This window comes from Stenella coeruleoalba (genome assembly GCF_951394435.1).
Source record: "Stenella coeruleoalba genome assembly, chromosome: X".
Classification (NCBI taxonomy): Eukaryota; Metazoa; Chordata; class Mammalia; order Artiodactyla; family Delphinidae; genus Stenella; species Stenella coeruleoalba.
Genome location: NC_137152.1, coordinates 31,660,544 through 31,684,128, shown reverse-complemented (window position 1 = coordinate 31,684,128; position 23,585 = coordinate 31,660,544). Strand labels below are relative to the sequence as shown.

Below are 23,585 nucleotides of genomic sequence, written 5' to 3'. Positions count from 1 at the left end.
AAAAAACAAATGCTGAATATGAATTTAAGAAATAACTGGGGCTTCCCTGGTGGCACAGTGGTTGAGAGTCCGCCTGCCGATGCAGGGGACATGGGTTCGTGCCCCGGTCCGGGAAGATCCCACATGCCGCGGAGCGGCTGGGCCCGTGAGCCATGGCCGCTGAGCCTGCATGTCCGGAGCCTGTGCTCCACAACGGGAGAGGCCACAACAGTGAGAGAGGCCTGCTTACCGCAAAAAAAAAAAAAAAAAAAAACTGGAAGAGGGACTTCCCTGGCAGCCCAGTTGTTAAGACTCCACGCTTCCACTGCAGGGGCTGCAGGCTTGATCCCTGGTTGGGGAAGTAAGATCCCACTTGCCACATGGTGTGGCAAAAAAAAGAAAAGAAAAAATTGGAAGAATGTGGAAGTAAGAGTTAAGTTTTCATTTACACAACAGAAAATCAGTAGGTATCTAAAACTGACAACAGTTGTATGAGGGTATTATTTACAGATAGTATAGACATAGATAAGAATAAGAGCTACCAATTGAAAGTGGTTGTTTCCCAGGAATAAAAAAGGAACAATGCTATAGATGACACATGACCCAAAACACAGTCCAGGGGCCAGAAAATTTTTTCTGTAAAGGGTCAGATAGTAAATACTTAAGGCTTTGCAGGCCATATGGTCTCTGCCACAACTGCTGCTGTGCTAAGACAAAAGCAGCTAAGACAGCGTGTACATGAATGGGCATGGCTTGTACACCAATAAAACTTTGTTTATGGACACCAAAATTTAAATTTCATATATTTTCATAAGTCACAAAATATTATTCTTTTGATTTTTTCTTCAGCAATTAGAAATTGTAAAAACCATCCTTAACTCTTGGGCAGTACCAAAAACACACAGTGGGTTGGATGTAGCCAGTGAGCTATAGTTTGCCAACTCCTGTTATTTTCCATCTAGGAAGAGAATTTGCTAACATACCCCTTTACTGTCCAACATGTACTTTATCAACCTTATCATTTAAAAAGAAATTTCTTACCTGGTGGCATAAGTTTCATAAGTACTCTTGCTCCATCTCTAAGAGGTGGCATATTTAGGCTGCTACCCAAGTCTGCAACTTGCCAAAGGAAAGAGATGTATCTGGGATGCAGTGACATTATCTAGAATACAAAATACACAAAATATTTACCTGTAAATTACACCTCCCCAAAAGAAGAGTCCCCAAATAAATGTGTTGGTTTATCTCCATAGTTTTGCTTATGTCATTTCTATCCTGAAATGGTCTGCCTACCCCATCATCTCACTTTTAGAAATCCTTCCTAATGTAGACTGAATACATTATCCAAGCCACCTCCTGTACTTTGTGTGTGACAGCTTTTTTACTGTTTTGTTAAACTATTCCTCTTGTACATACAAGTCAGACTCTGTATAAACAAACAGCTGCCATGCCCACCAACAGTTAAATTCCTAATGCAACTGTTGTAGAAAGCCAATCCTTCTGACACTGGAGTGGCTGGTATTATTGTAGCCATTAAAATTTTTGTGGGGAGGTAAGGAAGGAAGGAATCACTTTCTTTAGAAACAAGATATGTTACTGACAATCTAAGAAAGACTGCAGATATTTTCCTACAGAAACAGTTCTGAAGAATTCATTTTTGTGGTACAAATACAAAATACAGTGGTTATTTTGCTCAATAAACTCAACAGTTGTAATTAAGTTGTATAATGGGCTAGTTTTATGTAAATACAACAACACTATATCTATACAAAATGTGGTTTTAAATTTCAACCAGGTTACAATCACCTTTCAAAGGGATCCATTCTCAAGTTATGGTTAAATGTACAGTTATTTGATATTCTGCCACATTAAATTGTAAGTTCAAGAAAAATGAACTATTCTGTATACTTTATTCTTAAATAACCTAGCAAAATGCCTTGCATACAATAGCTCAAAACTATCTACTCACCACCCCGGGCAAACAGCTTTCCACTTCTGGATTGGGACCATCACTGTAATGATTACCATGGTTTCCAGGAGATCCAGTTGAGGAATCAGAAGAACTATCAGGGCTTGAAGGCATATTGGAACTTATTTGTGTAAGTTTGGCTGTAATTAGCTGAAAATGATATACTATGTTAGTACCAAAGACAAGGAAAAATACACAAAACAGAAGTTAGTGACATACCAACAAAAAACAAAAAACTACACATTATATTTTTAGAAATATAATTTATAACTGTTGTCTAACATAACCCCTTAAATAGTTTTGTTTTCAGAAATCTTTTCCTCTACTATATTATAGGTACCATAATACCTGTCTTATTTAGTATTATAATTCAAACACCTAATACAGAAAATACAGAGCCTCACACATAACAGATGCTCCATTAACATTTACTGAGTGAAATGCTGACTACAAAAATGAAAGTCCCCAGTTTGCTTTTCTTGAAAAGTTTGGTAATTATAGATACTTACCGATTTATCCTTTAAGTTTAACTGTCCAATCAACTTTCTATCATCTGCAGGATCTATCAGTTCACCACCTACAAAGAGCTCAATTTTTGTATGAGCTACATTGGCTTTGATACGATTGAGAATACATCGTCGTACTGAACCGATTGTATCATTTGTATGAGACCATACGTCCAAGTCATCAACCTGTCTGCCCTGGTTTGGAAATCGAACTATAAAAGAAAGGTGTTTACCACGGAAAGCTCTGGGGGGAAAAAAAGGGAAACCATCATCATATTCAGCAGATTTTCAAATCTTCTTGCAAAGAAAATAAAGCTAGCAATTTAAAATTGAATATTTTCTTACTAAACAAGAGAAAGTGAGTTAAAGACACATTATTTTTAGGAACTTGAAAATATTTACTGCTCCTTTTAACTACAAATATTATAGTAATCTTCAAAACACAACAATCATATTTCACTGTTGTTACTCTTGGACCTATAGTTTACAGGTATCTAGTTATAAGACATTACAACAGACATGAGTAACATTTCATTTATTTTTAATGCTATAAAAGCCCAACTAATGTCAAGTCATCCCCAAAATGATATTTATGTTGGCATATTATCTTCCTGCAGGTAAGATACAAAAAAAACATATTCAAGGAGCAATTTTAATAATTTCATGGTTAAAAAGAGAACTCAAATACTAATGGCTCACATTCAATAAATATCTCTAAATTATACATATTATTTGAGTACACTAAATGGTGAAATCTTAAGAGAAACGTTAATAGACCCGAAGATGAGTGAATTAGGTAAGGGAAATTTTAAGAGGTACAAACTTCCAGTTAGAAAATAAATGAGTCATGGGATGACAGGTGGTAACTAATCATGGTGATCATTTTGTAATGTAAGGAAATATTCAGGCACTATGTTGTGTACCAGGAACTAACATAGTGTTGTAGGTCAATTATACTTCAAAATCAAACAAACTCACAGAAAAAGAGATTAGATTTGTGATTATCGGGCTGGGGGGGCGGGACGGGGGAGGGAGAATTGGATGAAGGCAGTTAAAAGGTACAAACTTCCAGTTATAAGATAACTGAGTATTAGAGATGTAATGCTCAACATGATTAATAAACACTGCTCTATGTTATATATGAAAGCTGGTAAGAGAATAAATCCTGAGTTCTTGTCACAAGGGAAAAGTATTTTTTCCTTTTTCTTTCTTTTGTATTTATATGAGATGATGGATGTTCACTAAACTTATTGTGGTAATCATTTCATGATGTACCAAGACAAATTATTATAAACTTATAAAGGCTGTATGTCAATTATATCTCAATAAAACTGGAAGAAAAAAAAGAGAGAAATGTTAGTAGACCATTTTCAAATATCTCTTGCTATACTGGCTATCTGTCAAAGCAGCTTTTAAGAGTTCTCTCCAATTACTCTGCAACCAGACTATACTATTATTTTTAACAGTGGAAATGAATGGCATCAAAGCACTTCAATGGCAAAATACCCCTGGCAACACTTAACAGGCAACAAAGTCAATGGCAAAAAAACTCCCAAACAAACAAAAAAAGACCAACCAGAATAAAAAGAAGAAACTAGAGGGCTTCCCTGGTGGCACAGTGGTTAAGAATCTGCTTGCCATTGTAGGGGACACGGGTTCGAGCCCTGGTCTGGGAAGATCCCACATGCTGCGGAGCAACTAAGCCCGTGCACCACAACTACTGAGCCTGTGCTCTAGAGCCCACGAGCCACAACTACTGAAGCCTGCACGCCTAGAGCCCGTGCTCCGCAACAAGAGAAGCCACTGCAGTAAGAAGCCCACGCACCGCAACGAAGAGCAGCCCCCGCTCACCACAACTAGAGAAAGCCCACGCACAGCAACGAAGACCCAACGCAGCCAAAAAAAGAAAGCCATTAAGTTAAAAAAAAAAAAAAGAACTAGATTTAATTGAGAATGCCCTAAACAAAAACAAGCAAAAAACAGATCCTGAAAACAAAACAAAAAAGGCCTACTATTAAAAAAAAAAAAAAATTCTGTAAGATACAAATACTGTTTTAAAGCAAGACACTAACGTTTTCAAAAAATGAAAAATTTCCTCTCTCCTTCTTCCTGTACATCATCACTTTTTAAAATCAAATGGCTAGGAAAATGTCAAATAATTAAGAAGTAGCACTAGTACATCAGTTATTCACAAACCTTGACATAGGTAGAATTGTTCTTTCCTCATGATAATCACTGTCACATTCATTTATATACTCCCGTAACACAGTTAATACTCGAACCATTCGAACAGCTTCCTGTCTTGCACAATTAATACTGTCTTTGTCACCATCCAAAACACACAGTGTGTCATAGGAGGCTTTCAAGCGATCAAAGCAAGATTGAATGAAGTCTTCATGGATTACCACCTACAAATAATGGGCCAAATAAAGACAGTTCAAGCTTTATATGTATATAGTGTTTCATATATATTAATAAAACATTAATCTAATTAAAGATGGCAACAATTTAAAGGTAGATCTCATTTAACCATGATCCTATTTAACGAGAGAATCTATATTGATAGTTGATAATAAAATATGTTTGAGAACAGACTTGTGGCTGCCAAGGGGGAGAGAAGGTGGGGGAGGGATGGATTGGGAGTTTGGGATTAGCACATGCAAACTACTATATACAGAATGGATAAAAACAAGGTCCTACTGTATAGCACAGGTAACTATATTCAAGGTACTCTGATAAACCATAATGGAAAAGAAAATAAACAAAGAATGTATATATAACTGAATCACTTAGCTGTGCAGTAGAAATTAACACAACATTGTAAAATCTACTATACATCAATAAAATAGAAACAACAATAACAAACACACACTATGTTTTGTCAAAGGAAGCTAACATTATTTAAGTTAACAAGTATAAACTAGATACACAAAACATGAACTTCAGGATTAGGTGTCAGAATGGAAAGAAATTCGGCCGAAATCTCCTACCATAACTATACTCAAAATAATCACTTCAAGATAATTATATCAAGATGAAACTCATTTAGACAGCGTTTTGTAGGAGAGAAATGTAGACTAAATATTTTAGGTATGTTTTTATAATACGAATTGAAACAAAAACAATTTCTAGTTAATCTTGAAGTAAAGAAAAAAATTCTTATTAGCAACAGTTCTTCAATCAGAATTCAAATTCGTGTAAGTTTTAATACATGTCAATCCTCACCTGATTGACCTGTAGCCTTGGACCAAGGTTCGTGTATATCTCTTTAAGGAGATCTATAGCTCTGCTGGCAATATCATCATTACTCTGAATCACCACCTAGGTTCAAAAAGATTCAAGTGTAAATACCTTTCAAGAAATATTTTAGTTGGGCATTTCCATTCTAACCATACCTTCCGTTATTTTTAATACAGCATTCAATAATTTAAAAGGGAACATCGACTTTGATAATCAAGTAAAATTAAAGTGAGAAAACAGACCAAAAATATAACAAATGCAAAACTCAAGTCTTTGAATAAATCAAGTTAAGAAAGAAAGACACATTTTACTAAGAATAAAATATGCTGTCATTAGTATTATTTAACCCTGCAATTCAACACCCTGGTAACCAAGCAGTGAGATATTAAGGAAGGAATTCAAATTAATTAAAGGAAACAAAGATTATATGAAATACAGCTTACCATAAAAGGCTACCCACCCCTACCCCATTTGTATAGATCTTCATCACTCATCTAATCGTATCAGTGGTTTTCAAACTATGTAGAGAACTCTAGGAGTGATGACGAGTTTTAGGGATGAACCCTATAATAGGCTTGGGAGGGGGAAGGGAGTGAAGCATAGGGAGACTGAGTCACAAGAAAAAATCACGCTTTCCTTTCTCACTTCAACTAGTTTTACATTTTGGAGTATTATCTAAATTTTGACTTTTAAAAAGGGTCTCTGCTGTTTAAAAATGTTGAAAACCACGTACTTAAAGTCTGAATACTCAAATACCAAAGTAAACAACTTGGTCTGTCTGCAGAAAAATATTTCATATCCAGAAAACAATATAAACTGCTGTGATCAGATTTTTAAAGATAGGAATAATATATTAATACTATATTAGAACAACATGGATGGAACTTGAGGGCATTATGCTAAGTGCTAATAAGTCAGACGGAGAGAGATAAGTACTGTGTGATCTCACTTATATGTGCAATCTAAAAAAATAAAAAACACAAACAAAAAAATGAACTCATAGATACAGAGAACAGATTAATGGTTGCCATATGGTGAACGGGTTCAAAAGGTACAAACTTCCAGTTATAAAATAAGTAAGTCCTGGGGATGTAATGCAGAGCACAGTGACCATAGGTAATAATACTGTAACTGCATATTTGAAAGCGTGAATGGTAAGAGAGTAAATTTTTTTTTCGGCCAAGCCTCACAGCTTTTGGGATCTTAGTTCCCCAGCCAGGGATTGAACCCAGGCCACAGCAGTGAAAGCACCGAGTCCTAACCACTGGACCACCAGGAAATTCTCGAGTAAATCTTAAAAGTTCTCATTACAAGAAAAAAAAAATGTAACTGTGTAGTGACAGATGTTAACTAGACTTATTGTGATCATTTTGCAATACGTACACATCAAATCATTATGCTGTATACCTGAAACTAATGTAGTGTTGTATGTCAATTATATCTCAACTAAAAAAAAAAAAAAAAAAAAAAAAAAAATATATATATATATATATATATAAATACTATACAGGTGGAAAGGTGGAAAAATTAGTGGAAAAATTAGCCTTAAGTAGATAATATTTTACTCAGGTATCTAAAAATATCACAAGCTAAACAGTGCTGATAAAGTGAACATTCATAATCCTTTCTAAATAAAGTCTTTTTTTCTGTCCTCTATTTTAGCATTAAATGGGTAAGCTAAAATTAATGCTGAAGAAGAAAGAGGTCTACTTTAAATTAAAAAAGGGAAGAAAATAACTTTCATGGAGGGGCATGAAAGATCTGTATGGTCAGTGCATTCACTTCTAAACACATCTGGGACAGACAGATTCTAAGCCAAGACAAAAGGAACATCAGTGGCAGAAGGAGGGGGAGGGAGAGGGAGGGAGAAAAGTAAGATAAAGATGAACTATCACTACCTCCTGCGACAAGCATCAGAGCAGCATACATACATATAATTCATTTGTACAAATGTGATTTCTTACCTATTTGAAAAACTACATCAGATACACTGCTTACAAAGTTCCTACTTTTCACTTACCCTCCAAAGGTAGTCTAATCCTATTAATTCCAAATCATCCATCATATATGCTCTCCTTTTTGCTACTAGTTTTCCTTCTCGACAATTCACAGCTTTGAAGAATCGCTCAAAACATTTCATTCCATTTTCAGTCAGTAGAGAAGGATCAAGCTGAAGTACATTGCTTTCAAAGAAGTCCTTATTAATATCAGGATCCAAGTCTGGTTCATCACCCATCAACTTGGAATACCACTTAAAACAGGCTTCACGATCACAAAGGTAAACTGCGTTCTCTGCTAAGCATTTCCATATTTGTTTTGCCTGAGGAGCGCAGAGCCACAATTGGCCATCCTTCAATAAAAATCTTAAAAAACATAAAAAATTAGCAATTAGATCTACATAATTTTTTATCCTGAAAGGCAATCTGTGTCTATATATGGGAAATAATCCATTTATCACAATTATATTTTAACTACAGGTAAAAAGATGTCAGTTTTTATCAACATCTTAAAATAACTTATTTCTTAATTTTTATCTATTACTAAAAAATACTAGATATTAATTCATTCAACAAGCACATATTAAGCACCTACAATGTGCCAGGAACTCTGCTACGTCACTGGACCTAAACTGAAAAAAAGATGTTCCCTCTACACGTGAAACACTGTAAATCAACTATACTTCAATAAAAATAAAATAAAAGGATACACATTGGGAGAAAAAAAGATTTGTTCCCTGAACTTAAACAGTTTCATCTTTGAAACAGCCATTCTGAAAGTATGTTTAATAGGTTACCTGAGATTTAGCATTGTGCTTATATGGTATCATTGGAGAAAGAGATATTCTATTATGTGACTTTATAGATAACCAACTTATCAACGCTGAAGAGTTAAAATTGCTTAAATTTTAATATTTGATGATGATCTAATATTCATCACTCAGTACTTGGCCACACTGAACAGAATAATTGACATATTTTAAACTTTTTAATGTCAAAACTCAACAGGATGCTTATTAATTATTCAGTGGCATTCTCGAGGGTCTTTTTAGTTTTGGGACTATAGGTTTAGTTCAAGTGAATTCTGTTTCAACTAGTTTCTTCAGTTAGCTTTCTTTTTCTTTTAGCATTCATCCACCCACCCTGTCTGCCACATCTCTGAATGACAAGAGAATAAACATCTCATTTTATTCTGAAGAACTTAACACAATCTTTAGCTAATGTAATGGTGGCTCCATTCCCAATTACATAGCAAGGTGAATGTATTTAAGGTTCCCTCTTCATTTCAAAGCATTTTGAGTTATCAATTCTAGTGTCTTTGATATTTTCATAGTATTGCTGAGCTTAAAGAGGGCTTCTAGCACCTGTCCCACCTAACCCTGTCACCTCTAATTTACAGATAGGAAACTGAGGTCCAATATGATAAAATACAGTTGTTTTCAGTTGTATTTTGTTTTGTTTTGGTTTTTAAAAACAGCAGCAGAAAACTTTCTTCAAGCAAAAATTCCATTTGCAAGGCCAATGTATAAAAATAAAAGCAGAGATATTTCAATTGTTGGGAAGAGGAGGAAAGAAGTGAGAAATGGGGATAAAACCTCTACTGCCTGTCCAGAAATCTTGGAGGAAGCTCCTCAGAAGCCCTAAGGCTCCAAGGTAGGTTTGAAAAATCACTGGTCTAATAGAAAGAGCATAGACTTAAGTCAGATACACCTACTTGAGTAGTGCAGCACTATGATATGCTGGTTGTGTGATTTCAAACAAGCTAATTTAAGCCATGCAAATCTCAGTTTTCTTATTAATCAAACTGGGATAATACCTGCCTCCCTGCACTGCTATGTAAAGCATTTAACACAAGCCAAATACATAGTCAAGTTCGGTTCCCATCCCTTGAGAGAATTGCTGTAGGTCATATAGATAGGTACTAATAGAGCAAGGACTAAAAACAAGTTCTCTGATCCCAAACTTTAATTTAGCAAAAGAGCTGATAACCACCCTTCTGTTCTAGGCAATCTAAGATACAACACACACCAATCAATAACAATGGCTCACTATGGCAATGATTCTCAATCTGGGGAGGAAGGTCCTTCCATCTAGATGGTTGAAAAACAAAACACACACAAAACCACTTCACTTTAAACAAATGCCAAATTTCTTAAAATCTGGTGTCTAGAGTTTTCCCTCAAGTTAAAATCTTAATGTACCTACTTATGTCAATGCTTCCAAGTAAGCACATAATTCAATAAATGTAAGCCTATAATTAATGTAGCCCAGGAGAAAATTCCCCAGTGTATCAAAATAATAAATGCAATAGATTTTCTGAGGCACTGATAATCTGGGCATTTCCTTCAGCATGCTTATGATCTGAATAAGCTCTTCTGCTATATGATGTGGTTTCTGAATTCACAAGAAACCTCTCATCATAAAAAATTTTAACAATTTCAAATCTACAAGTGTATAATCATTAAAAGCTAAACATCAATGAGTAAATCAAGCCTTGGACTACATTTAACTTTGGCTTAAGGGAATAAACCTCTTTTCTTCATCCCCATCAGAATAATGTTGTTAACGTATGACTCCAGACTGCCTTTGTCAGCCACTGTTAGGATAAATGAGGCACCAAAGAACTCAATCACTCTTTTTGGGTGCTGGTCCAACAGCCTTTTCTCCCCATTTCCTTACTGTCTATGGTATCATAGACAATATGGTTCTCTACCTGGTTCTGTCAAAATATGGAAATCTCTTCTTTAAAAATAAATATAAACAAATATGAAGACCAGAAGTCTATATACAAAAGGTTTAAATGTGTTCTCTTCAAAATACTTCTTTGCAGTCAAAGAAGAAAAGTTAAAACTCAGCCAATAATTTAAAAATATTTAATAATGAACACATAGGGAAATGTCCTGTGACTTTCATGTAATGATTTCCACATGGGGAAATAAAATATGGCAAGAGCCACCTAACAAAGACCTAGTCATACAGCATATCAACTTGGTATTCTTTATTTGTCTTAAAAAGAGCAACACCAATTGCTTAAAACAAACCTAAGGAAGTTAAGCCGTTCTTGGACTTCTTGAACATGACTATATCTACTTCCCAGCCTCACAGTTTGTGGGTCATAGTCTTCATGGTCTGCAAATTAAGAAAAATCTTGCATTATACACATGGTTATCCATATCATTGCTGACTTTAATCAAAGGAAGTCAGTTAAAAAGTCGTTAATCCTTTATCACTAAAAGGCAACATGAAATTTACTAATTACTGGTAGTTTCTATCCATCTCCTTTTTCCCAACCAAAATAACCTTTCCTTTCACATAACCAAAAGAAAATAGTCTGTTAAATGTGCTGTCAAAAATAATTCTTCATACAACACCTTCGCCCAATTTTCATACATAATGAATTTCTGATTACAGCCTAAGACTGACCTGAGTGGCCTATGTTATAAAAAAATCATATTACCAACATCTAGGAAGTTAGAGTTAACGCAAGATGCTACTCTACATAATGAAGTTATCATACCAAAATCACCACCAGCATGTTATGAAAGCCTTGAACATTCTCAGATAAATTTAAGAAAACCTACCCTTCTATCACAGCACGATGATGGGTATATATTGGTCACTAGGCCTAGCTTAATTTGGAAATTCCTTAAAAAAATTTTAATAAAATAAAGCTAGTAAACCCTTTGGTTTTACTTTCATTAGAGTATACCCTACAATGGAAGAAAAAAGTCTCACAGTGTTTGCAATGAAAGACCAGAGCAAAAAAAATCTTTAAAAGCACCTCCGGTCCTAAAAACATGTTGGACAGTGTTTTTTTGTTTTTATTTTATTGGAAAAAGCCATATATGATCTGGAAATGGTCAAGTTAATTTGTGGCTTAGAGCAGAAGAAAGCTGAAGCAAATGTTCTGAACACGTGCTTTCAACTACTTGGGAATCAGTGACATTTCTTCCAGAAAGTTGAGGCAAGTTATGCAGGAATAAGAAATTATGTAATTTTTAAAAAAGAAATTGTATAATTTAATTAGAATTAATTATTGGTATTTCCATATCCTGGATCTTATGGTATGTGTATGCTAGTGCCAAAGAATTCTGATTGTGTGTGACGCTTTAGACATAGTAATGGTAATGTCTTAATTTTTTTTTAAATTAATTTATTTTTGGCTGCATTGAGTCTTTGTTGCTGCACGCGGGCTTTCTCTAGTTGTGGTGAGCAGGGGCTACTCTTCCTTGCGGTGGCTTCTCTTGTTGCGGGGCATGGGCTCTAGGCGTGCAGGCTTCAGTAGTTGTAGCACTCAGCTCAGTAGCTGCAGCATGCAGGCCCTAGAGCGCAGGCTCAGTAGTTGTGGCGCACGGGCTTAGTTGCTCTGCGGTATATAGGATCTTCCTGGACCAGGGCTTGAACCCGTGCCCCCTGCATTGGCAGGCGGATTCTTAACCACTGCGCCACCAGGGAAGTCCAATAAATGTCTTCAAATACACTGAGGTTTCTTCTCTGAACAAAATCTTAACATGTTGTAAAGATGGACCACTTACAATGTTTAGAAACATCTTTTGATGCTTTGGTGAAGAAAAGCAGCCCAATGTATTATGACTACCTGCTTTCTACTTCCACATAATACTGCTATCTACCCAAGTCCTAAACACATATTGTCTACTCCCCAAAAAAGTCAATTTCATTAGGGCTCAGGACTTGAAGCACTACTTCTCAAGAGGTTTTCTCAAGAAATTGAGTAGAATTCTATTCCACTATGTAGCAATTTTCTTTTTCAGAGCATCAGTCAAAGTACCTGAATAAATGATGGACTTTTTTCCTTAACAAGGAGTTTACACACAGTTTTGTTTGTCAGGTTCTTTTTTAGGGGAAATTTTAATAATTTCAAAAGTAAGTTTAAAAAATAATATAAGAAACACTTATGACCTTTACTCGCATCACCAGTTGTTTACATTTTGCCCCATTTGCTTAACTAATCATCACATATATGTATGTGTGTGTGTGTAATTTTTCTAAACCATTTGAGAGTAACTTGGCGACATGTCCCTTTATTCCTAAATACTGCAATGAACATTTCTGAGTAACAGACATTCTCTTACATAACCACACACAATTATCAAATTAACACTGATACAATAGTATTGTATTATCTAACCCAAGGCTTCTCAACAGCACATTATTGACATTTGGGGCTGGATAATTCTTTGCTGTGTTGAACTGCCCTATGCAGCAGTGTAGGATATGTAGCAGCATCCCAGGCCTCTACCCACTAAATTCCAGGAGCATCCTTGCCCAACTGCCCCCCTCCCAAATTAAGATAACCAAAAAATATCTCCAATTTTACCAGTAATGTCCATTTATGCCTTCTTTACCCCAAATCCAAGATTAAGTACACACTGCTTTCAGCTGTCACGCTAATTCTTCTTTAATCTGGAGAATTCAACATTCTTTTTATTTCTTGACCTTTTATAAAACTATGAGCCAATTTTGTTGCATGTTGCTTAATGTGGGCTTCTCTGATGCTTCCACATGATTAGATTCAGGCTAGGCATTTTGGCAACAAAGAGTACCACAGAAGTAACCCTATATCCTCCTCAAAGAATCATTATCAGGAGGAACAGCGTATGTCATTCTGCGGCAGTATTCATGTCAACTTTGATCACCTGGTCGATGCGGTTTCCATCAGGTTTCTCCACTGTAAAGTTACTATTTTCTTTTTTAATTAATTTGTGGGGACATACTTTGAGACTATGTAAATAGCTTGTCTATCAAACTTTTACCCACTAGTTTTAGCATCCTCTCCCTTTTATTTAGGTGGCAGCACTTTATCAAGAGCTGGGACCCTGAACATAGGGAAGAGATTTGAAAACATTCAATGAAAGCCAAACAATAATCAAGAAAAGTCAAGAAGTAAGAAGATCCCTCTATACTAAATAGGAATAGAGGAGCCCTACACTTCGCCACAGAGCAGTTTCCGGGCTTATAAAACATAAACAAGATGGTTGGTGGTTCTGCCCATAAACATTCAGCTCTAAATAAAGAGATCAGTGAGCTTATGGCTAAGGCTAACATGAACTGGCTCGTCATTATTATTTTTTTAAATTTATTTATTTTTGGCTGCATTGGGTCTCTGTTGCTGCGTGTGGATTTTCTCTAGTTGTGGCGAGTGGGGGCTACTCTTCGTTGCGGTGCACAGTCTTCTCATTGCGGTGGCTTCTCTTTGTTGCAGATCATGGACTCTAGGCACACAGGCTTCAGTAGTTGTGGCATACGGGCTTAGCTGCTCTGTGGCATGTGGGATCTTCCCAGACCAGGGCTCAAACCCGTGTCCCCTGCATTGGCAGGCGGATTCTTAAGCACTGTGCCACCAGGGAAGTCCAGGAGCGTGGAGTCTTAACCACTGGACCACCAGGGAAGTTCCTGTATATTGATCTTAATTCCTGCAATCTAGGGGAACTCACTTATTAGTTTTAATAGATTTTAGCATATTCTTTAGAATTTTCTGTATATGAGATGGTGTTATCTATTAGACATAATTTACAATTTCTTTTCCAATCTGGATGCTTTTTATTTCTTTTTCATGTCTAGTTGATCTCGCTAACATCTCCAGTAGAATGTTAAATAAAAGGGACTAGAGTGGACATCCTTGTCTCATTCCTAATCCTAAGAGGAAAGCAGCCAGTCTTTCACCATTAAGTATGATGTTAGCTGTAGGTTTTTTGAGATGCCCTTTATCAGGTTGAGGAAATTTCCTTCTATTCCTGGTTTGCTGAATGTTTTTATAATCAAAGGTGTTGGATTTTGTCAAATGCTTTTTCTGCATCTACTGAGATGATCTCATAGTTTGGGCCCTTTATTCTATTAATATGGTATATTACAATTGACTTGGGGTGTCAAATCAACATTGTGTTACAGGGATACATTCCATTTGGCCCTGGTGCATAATCCTTTTTATATGTTGCTGGATTCCGTTTGCTTGTTTTTTTTGATAACTTTTGACTATATCACAAGGTATACTGATCTGCAATTTTCTTTTGCTGTCTTTGTATTATTTTGGTAGCAGGATAATAATGGCTTCAAACTATGAGCCTGGAAGTATTCCTCTTTTTGAAAGAATATGTGAAGGACTGGTGTTAATTCTTCTTTAAATATTCAGTAAATTCAGTAATTCACTAATGAAATTCACTAAACCTGGTTCTGGGCTTTTCTTTGTGGGAAGTTTTTTGATTACTAATTCAATCTTTTTACTTGTTATACATCTATTCAAATTTTCAATTGCTTCTTGAGTCAATTTCAGTAATCTGGCATTCTCTTATTTTTTAAATTTAAGGTTAGTGGTGATGGCCTCTCCTTTTTGACTTTCACAACTAAGCCTAACTAAAGGTTTGTAAATTTTGCTGATCTTTTCAAAGAACCAACTTTCAGTTTCATTGATTTTCTCTTCTCTATTTCACTTATTTCTGCTCTAATCTTTATTAATTCCCTTTTGTTTTCGGGTTAGTTTTCTCTATTCTACCTTTTGAAGGTGAAATGTTACTGATTTGCTGTCTTTCTTCTTTAATACAGGAATTCTGCAGTATAAATTTCCTCTAAGCACTGATTTCGGAACACTCCGTAAGTTGTGACATTTTGTTCTTTTTCATTCATCTCAGCATATTCTCATTTCACTTGGCATTTCATCTTTGACCCACTGGTTAGTAAAGAATGTATACTTTCCATACACCTGTGAAATTCCCAAATTTACTTTTTAATTTATAATTTAATTCCACTGCGTACAAAAAACCTACTTGTATAATTGCAATGCTTTTAAAGTTAATAAGGCTTGCTTATAGCCTAGAGTATGGTCTATCCTGGAGGATATTCTGTGTATACATGAGAAGAACGTACATTCTGCTGTTTTCGGGTGGAGTATTCTACAGATATCTTTTAGGTACAGTTTATGGGTTTATACTGTTCAGGTCTTCTATTCCCCCCTCCACCCCCCATGGCTTTGAATTATTGTCTGCTGTCAGTTGCCTTCAGCCTAATTACTTCCTTTAATATTTCTTCAAAGGCAAGTTGGCTAGCAACAAATTATCGCCAACGTTTGAGAATGTCTTTACTTTGCCTTCATTTCTGAAAGACAGTTTTGCTGAATGTAAGGTCCTTAGTTGTCAAGTCCCTTCCCTGCCCCTGGCACTTTGAAAAGGTTGGCCTACTGCCTTCTGGCCTCCAATGTTCTGATAAATCAGTTGTTAATTTTACTGGGGTTTCCTTGTATATGAGGAGGTAATTGAAAGTGGCAGTCCTCAGAAGACAAAATGCAAAAATGTGATCTACAATAAAGACAAGTCCTCCAACTCTATCCAGAAACCAGGAAAAATGGTAAATAAAACTTTTATAAGTGTTCAAGCCAGTACAAAGTCTACCCTACCAATAAGGTAAACCTTAAGTGAAAACTGAGAGATGGTTTTATACTGTGCTGTATGCATATAAAAAAACTTTTAAAAAATGACTTGGTAAGCACCAGTGCTTGAAGGCAATAAGAACACATGAGTAAATACTGAAGATAACTTTAGTAAGTTCATTACTTTATCTAAATAATGTTAAAACAGGAGGCAGAATCGGCTGACCATACAATTGAGGAAATGTCGCCACACACCCCACCCCACCCCGCCAAAGCTTAAGATACTAGTACAGATGAAACATTGGCAGGACAAATAATACTGGTGAAATACTTATCAGAAATTGAGAATATCAGTAAACTAGAAGCCTGATGCTATCCTGCTGAATAATGTCTCATACCTAAGGGGATCCATGCAACACTTTCATTATATAGAGGCTAAAACGTAATTTATTTTTGAATTGCAAATTTGGAAATCGGTGGTTGATCGATTTCCAAATGGTGTGAAAAGTTTGTTTTAACAAGGAAAATTTGACTAGCTTTAAAAATTACTTTCTCCCCCATATTTAAGTATCTGGAGACTGATCAGTATTAATCAGAATATTACTACAATAGAGGAAGAAAAGGTATCAAAGATAGTTAGAAGGTATGGTGTCAATTAAGTCAGGGGAACATAACAGTAGCAACAAGAATTCAAGGGCTTACTATGTACCAGGCATTATTCTAGCATAAATAACTTGTTCAAGGTCATACACCTAATATGTTAGGTCATGTTTCAAATCTAGGCAATCTTACTATGCAGATTCACATCTCTTACTTTGTGAAGATACAGACAATATAAGAAGGGAAACTGGAAGCAATGACTCATGTAGAATTTGACTACAAAGGAAAAGAAAACCCTAGTGAGGTTGAACTGTACATGTATCATCTCCTGATAGCCTCGAGAGCAGGATTCTCAACCTCTGACAATGAAATTAAATGAAATACCACATGCAAATAAATTAAGTAAAAATTAGCAATGCAACACATGTGGTTTATATTAAGGCTTCATTTGGGGGGGAAGGCCTGCATTGGCATCTGTGAGGGCTTTGTACCATCAAGAAGAGGTGGCATCATAACAGAATGTGAGTTACATTAAACTGAGCCGAGATGTTTGAATGCTTGGGAGTACTACATGCAAACCTCTTTTGCCTCTCTCAGATTTTGTTTGCATTTGGTATATAACATAAATCATATGGTTGCATGCCTATGTTGCCCTGATTATTCTATCATGCTACTTAGATGGAACTTAGGACTGAAATGATAAAAGATTATTGCCTGGTGCCTATCAGTTGCCTGATGCTTAAACCGGCTATGCAATCTATTAACTAGGAGGACTCAGCTGGCCCAGAGTGGTAAATGGAAGAACAGAGTCAACAAAATCAGTTCAGGTATCTTGAGAGCTGCTTAGTTTCTCAATTATGTTTATCTGAGTTTTATATATGGGAATGTATGTATGTACCTTAAGTGTTAAGCAAAGCAAAAACCTTGTGATTTATAAGCACCTTGGTTGGGATTTTATTCAACAATGCCAAGAGTCTAACTCTTCAAATAATGAGTATTAGAAATATCCTCATTTTTAATACGTATATTGGCTTCTGCAGACTCTACTATAACATGTTAAAGGAGTGGTATGTTCAGTAACCATTATGTTCAATTCTATCTCTGTGGTAATATAAAGTTTTCTTTCTATGGCAATGTGAAGAAACTTAAACCTACAAGATAGTTCTGGGGTTTATTTTGGGGCCTATGAGTTTGGCATAAGAGAGAGGAATATGTACTAAGAACCCATCTGTACCCTAGCACACAGACTCAGACACAACTGTCAGAGGGCAAAAGCACATTGAAACAGAGCTCCACATACAGCAGGCGCTTAAAAACGGACTGTTGACACCACAGAAATCTTTACCTTAACATGTTAAAACAAATCCACACTTTGAAACCAATGTAAACATGTGGATTCTAGTAGCCTCGGATCTCTTTCTTATAAACTTTTAATTCGTAAAGTCTGAAGAACTTATGAAACATGGACTTAGGATTACAAAAGAACTATAGTATTTGCAAGAACAGACTTAGAAAAAAGTTTTCTTGAAAAGATAACGGTGGTGGTAGTAAGGAAACAAAGGATGAAAATGAGTCAGGTACATACCTAGGAAGGTAACAACCAATTGTAGTATAGGCAGGCAGAGCTCCCAGGCAGGGAAGAAAAATAAATCAACTTAAACAAGGAGAGTGGGTAAGGCAAGCACTTAGTAAAGAGCCTTGAAATGCTGGCCTGGAGTTTAGAGTGTGTAAGATTTGGGAGTAAAAGTGGATCACAAGTTCATAAAGGAACACAGTTTATAAAATCAACTACCTCGCATCTTTAAAAATACATTTGTTGTCACTTCTAAGGTAACTGATGAAAAAAAAACGCTGGTAAGGGAAACTGCTGTTATTTTTCATAGTTCATGTTAGCTTACAATACATACCTCTAGCATATAGTCTCATGCTTTCCATATAAGTTGCAAGGTTTTCTGCTACCAAAGTAACTAGGGCATGATTGTGCTGAAGTTGATTGATTAAGTCATGGCGATAGAATACATGGGGACTTCGCTGAGTTTGACTGAAACGAGAAGAACTTAACAATATAATTAGGCAATTAAACTCTGTTGTAATCGAAAGAGCTTATACAATCTAAATTCCAAGATACTAATTTAAACACTTAAAATGGTTTCCTTTATAAGAGAATTAACTTTGGGCCGTTTATTTTCTTTAATGACAATATTAAGCTATTTAAAAGAAAATAATCAATGCCTCAAAAATAAGACATTAATTCCACTATTCTTCCTTCATACAAAAACTATGCATTAATATTCTCCGATTTCACACTATGGGAAAATCAATGACTGATTTCTTCTCCCATACTACAGTAGTAGCAAAGCACTTACAAGTTTACATGATTATTTCCAGAATTATAAAATAGAAACATTTCTTGTAACATTAGCACCACAAAGATTATGTTGTAAATGTAGTGGAGAATTTAATCAAAGAAAGTGCTTTTGTTAAAATTTTATTTATTAGGCATTCAAAGTACAGAATTATCTCTTATTTCCATCAAGTATGCCAGATAATTTCAGTGGCATGTGTTGTATCTATTAATCTCATTCCTCACTGCATTTTATCCTTCCTGCTTTGTTTCCCTTTTTGCCTGGATCTACCCTAATCCGTATTATATATTTCTTACAGACATTATATTTCTGTAATTGGTTTACTTTGCAATGTTTTAACGTTTTATTAACTTTGAAATGTCATACTACAGAAGTTTTCACAGTAAAATAAACCTATTGGCTTTTTAAATAGTTAGTTTTTAAAGTTAATTTCAAACACTAGATTTCAGGTATGTTCAAATGATGAAAGATGATAGGTATAGTTTAAAAATACTTTCTGATTTATTTTAGCTAAAGTTTGTTAAATAGCCGACTTTAAATATCTTACATGCCAAACTTTAGTTACTGGAATAATCTGTTCTTGTACTTTCTGGTTATAAGAGTTGGAAAAGATAACATGAAAGCAATATTATCATCTTTATTCTGATACTTATCACTAAATTGTGTCTTACTTCCTCTTCAATAAGAGAGGTGGATATGATAAAGGAATCTTCTTTTGTTCAAATTTAATCCATGTGTAAGCGTCCTGTCACCCCACTGTAATTTTCTTTTTTTTTTTTTTTTTGTAATTTTCTTTTTTAAAACTCGCTTTCACCAACTGACAATGCCGTTTCTTTTCAAGAAAATACATAAATAAAAATATTGAAAATTTCTGCCAGAAGCCTTACCTCAAATTTTGAGGTGCTTCGCCAAACAAACTACAAATTTCTCTTATTTGTTTCAGTGCAGGAATTACCCATTTGTCATTTGTACGAAGTTCTTCTATAAAGCGATCTATCCACTGGATCTTCTGTGTGTCACGGTCCTTAAAAAAACAATTTCAATGTTTTATATAGGTCAATACTCAGGAGAATTCCACCTTCAAATTAGTTTGAGAATTACAAAATAGAGCTTTTAAGATTAGCATCATACACATTATGCTGTAACTGCAGTAAAGAATAATAAAAAGCTGCTTTTAAGTACATTTTTATTCCACATATACTACCAAAACTCCCACAAGTAAAACACTATTATAAAAACTCAACATGACACGGATTCAGATATATCTACAGAAAGGTATTAAGCACACTGAAAAGTTTGATTTTAAGTTGCCAGGAGGTAGACATTTAGCTTTATCCAATGTATTAGGAGAGTCTACCACATAATAAAATCCAGCAATAACGTGTAACTCCAATTGTTACTCTGTATGGGTTTGTTTTTAGCATAGTAAGGAACATTGAAAATTTGTTTTACCAAGAAAATAGTACGGCAACTGAGTGAAAAAAATTCACCAAAAATAAATTCACACACAAGGAGAGAAAGAGACAGAAACAGGAATAAGCAATTAAAAATTAATGTTATAAAATCAAAATAACTTCAGATATATTTTACTTCTCATACTTTACTCCTTCCCTGAGTCAATAATAATCAGAAATGTAGGTTTGTGTACCTAACAATTTTAAGTACAGATTATTTTTATTTTGTGTTTGTGTCTCTCTTTAATGAAATAATTTAAACTCAAGGTTCTTATTACTATTTGGTATACTAAATACTTAATGAACTACTAGTACAAGTGCAGTAAAAAAAAAAAGAAAACACCTACGTGAGCTATTAGTTCTTATCTAAATTTCAGTTCATTAGTATAGGAAATAGTTTTAACAAGTAGGAAATTAGTTACTCAGCAATATTCATTTTACCATGAATTAAAAAGATACACATGCTAGAAGTTAGAATGTAGGGAAGCTGTTGATCTGCTCATAGGGAAGGCACTAAATGTTTTAGTGTTTAGGAAATTCTACTAATTCTTCTTAACTTCCGTAAGAAGCAAAGAAAACCTAACTTCTCTTACCTCTAAAGTCCATAATCAACTTTAATATCTTATATGATCTACTGATACTTGAAACTGGTATTTCAGCACCATACATCTGACACTACCACCACTATATTACTTGTTTTGTTTATACCGTCTTTCTACTAAGAAGACTAAACTGCTTTTAGATGATGCACAAAACTTAGACATAGAGACCTAAGAGGAAGAGAGACCTACATGAACAAAGTATGTCAATTCTTGAAGATCATTTCAAAAATAACAATGTCAGAAAAATCTGGAACTATTCTATATCTAAGCCATCCTCATGGTGAACGAGAAGGGTCACAAAAAGTGAGCAAGGCAGCACAACCTCACCTGGGAGCAACTGTAATCTAGTATTTTTATGTGGGCACTGAGAGCCAGGTCCATGATGTCTACAGGCACATCATCACTATGGGCCAGATTCCACAGGAGGTTCAACACTTTGTGTGCCATCACACCATCTTTATCATCTTCTGCAAGACGACGTATCAGCTCAAGTAGCTTTTCTCGCTGCTTTTTACTTGCATTTGTCCAACTGGCCTAGAAAAAATTTTTTAAATGATATGGAAACAACACATATTTATTGGTCACTGCTTAAAACTGTCACTGGATAAACTATATTCATCAGAAAAACAACACAGCTAAGCACAGCATTATTCAAGTGGTATCTGAGCGATAAGACAGGACAGATTTAAATTCCAGGAAAAACAAAAGAATCTCCATTTACAGTTAAATACCGTAGATCAGAGTTTCTCAACCATGAGTACTACAAACATTCTGGACTGGAAAACTCTTTTTCCAGTTTTGTGGGGGGCTGTCACGTGCACTGTAGGAAGTTTAAAAACACCCCTGGCCTCTACCCCACTAGAAGCCAGTAGCAACTCCTCCTCCTAGCTGTGACAACGAAAAATATCTCCAGATATTGCCAAGCATCTCTGGGAAGCAGAACAGCCTCCTGTTGAAAACTACTGCCTTAGATTCAGTCTGTCATTTGCACCTTTAAAATTATATTAAAAGATGTTAAAGACAACTTGATATACAAACATTTTCATAATAAATGAAAAAAGCCTTTTATAGAGCAATGTGCATTACACGCATTTAAAAACAGAAGTCTATAACAAAGTCTATTATCCAAGACTTACGCAGAACAGAAATGATACAATGCTATTTCAATTTAGAAGACAGAATACTCATTTAAAAACTCTAAAATGGAAAAACAAAAAACAAAAAAACAAACCCTCTCTAAAATGGTACTTTTTAAATGCCCAGTTTATACAATGGGGTATGTGTGCAGGCTGGTGGCATCTGGTGGGTAGAGGTCAGGGATGTTGCTAAACAACATGAGAAAAGGTGTATGTATAACGTTGATAATCAGTGTTTATTGGAAAATAAACTGAAATCAACCTAATGGCAAATAGCAGAAGGATGATTAAGTAAATTACAGAGGATCCTTTCAATGAAATTATTACTCAGACATTTACAATGTGATAAATACAGGGTATGTCATAAGTCAACTGGAGTGCATACTTCTAATTCCTCCTAGACCCCTTAAAATTATGAAAGGAATAAGAGAAAGCTGCTAGGAATATAAAACAAGACTGAAATATTAGACTGTATTACAATTAAGAACATTTTAAAGAGAGACACCAGCAAACATTATGTGCCTCCTAAAGAAGAGCACATCACCACCTATGACATATTCTAGCAAAACAACAACAAAAAAGGCTCTGTATCATACTTTTGATATACAACAAAGCAATAATCAATCCAGTTTCCTCAACAAATAATTTACAAGGAAAAAGTAAAGACAAAGGAGGGAACTGTAGATTCAAAGAGACTTAAAAGACATATGCAACTGATTACAAACTATGGAGCCTAGCTCAAACAAACTCCAAAAATAAGGTATAATCTGAGGCAACTGAAGTTTCATCACTATTTGAGAATATTAAGGAATTATTAGTTTTTAGGTATGATAACGATATTGTGAAGTTTTTCTTCATGTACTTATCTCTAACAGACATATACTAGAGTCATTAAATATGAAAAGGAGAATCCACTAAGAACATTTGTTTAGGGCTTCCCTGGTGGCATAGTGGTTAAGAATCCACCTGCTAATGCAGGGGACACGGGTTCGAGCCCTCGTCCGGGAAGATCCCACATGCCATGGAGCAACTAAGCCCGTGCACCACAACTCCTGAGCCTGCGCTCTAGAGCCCGCGAGCCACAACTACTGAGCCCACGTGCCACAACTACTGAAGCCTGCACGCCTAGAGCCCATGCTCCACAAGAGAAGCCACCACAATGAGAAGCCCGCGCACCACAATGAAGAGTAGCCCCCATTTGCCACAACTAGAGAAAGCCCGCGCACAGCAACAAAGACCCAATGCAGTCAAATAAATAAATAAAAATTCCTTCCTTAAAAAAATAAACATTTGTTCATCCAAAGCCACCATAAGGTGAGTAAAAAAAAAAAACAAAAAACAACCACAATTTGCAAC

General features: G+C 35.4%; 1 protein-coding gene across 5 annotated transcripts in view; it reads right to left on the bottom strand.

Moving 5' to 3' along the window:
* USP9X (ubiquitin specific peptidase 9 X-linked) overlaps positions 1-23,585 on the bottom strand; it is a 126,557-nt gene that overhangs the window by 51,217 nt on the left and 51,755 nt on the right. For 4 of the 5 annotated variants that reach the window (XM_079910462.1, XM_079910463.1, XM_079910464.1 and 1 more), the window contains 10 exons: positions 21,421-21,627; positions 19,925-20,061; positions 18,579-18,727; positions 10,733-10,820; positions 7,715-8,057; positions 5,680-5,775; positions 4,651-4,862; positions 2,458-2,698; positions 1,949-2,098; positions 1,021-1,141 (listed from right to left, as the gene is read on the bottom strand). In XM_079910462.1, coding sequence (XP_079766588.1) covers positions 1,021-1,141; positions 1,949-2,098; positions 2,458-2,698; positions 4,651-4,862; positions 5,680-5,775; positions 7,715-8,057; positions 10,733-10,820; positions 18,579-18,727; positions 19,925-20,061; positions 21,421-21,627 — 1,744 coding nt within the window. The remainder of the gene's footprint in view (positions 1-1,020; positions 1,142-1,948; positions 2,099-2,457; positions 2,699-4,650; positions 4,863-5,679; positions 5,776-7,714; positions 8,058-10,732; positions 10,821-18,578; positions 18,728-19,924; positions 20,062-21,420; positions 21,628-23,585) is intronic. The other variant, XM_079910465.1, reaches the window with a different exon arrangement.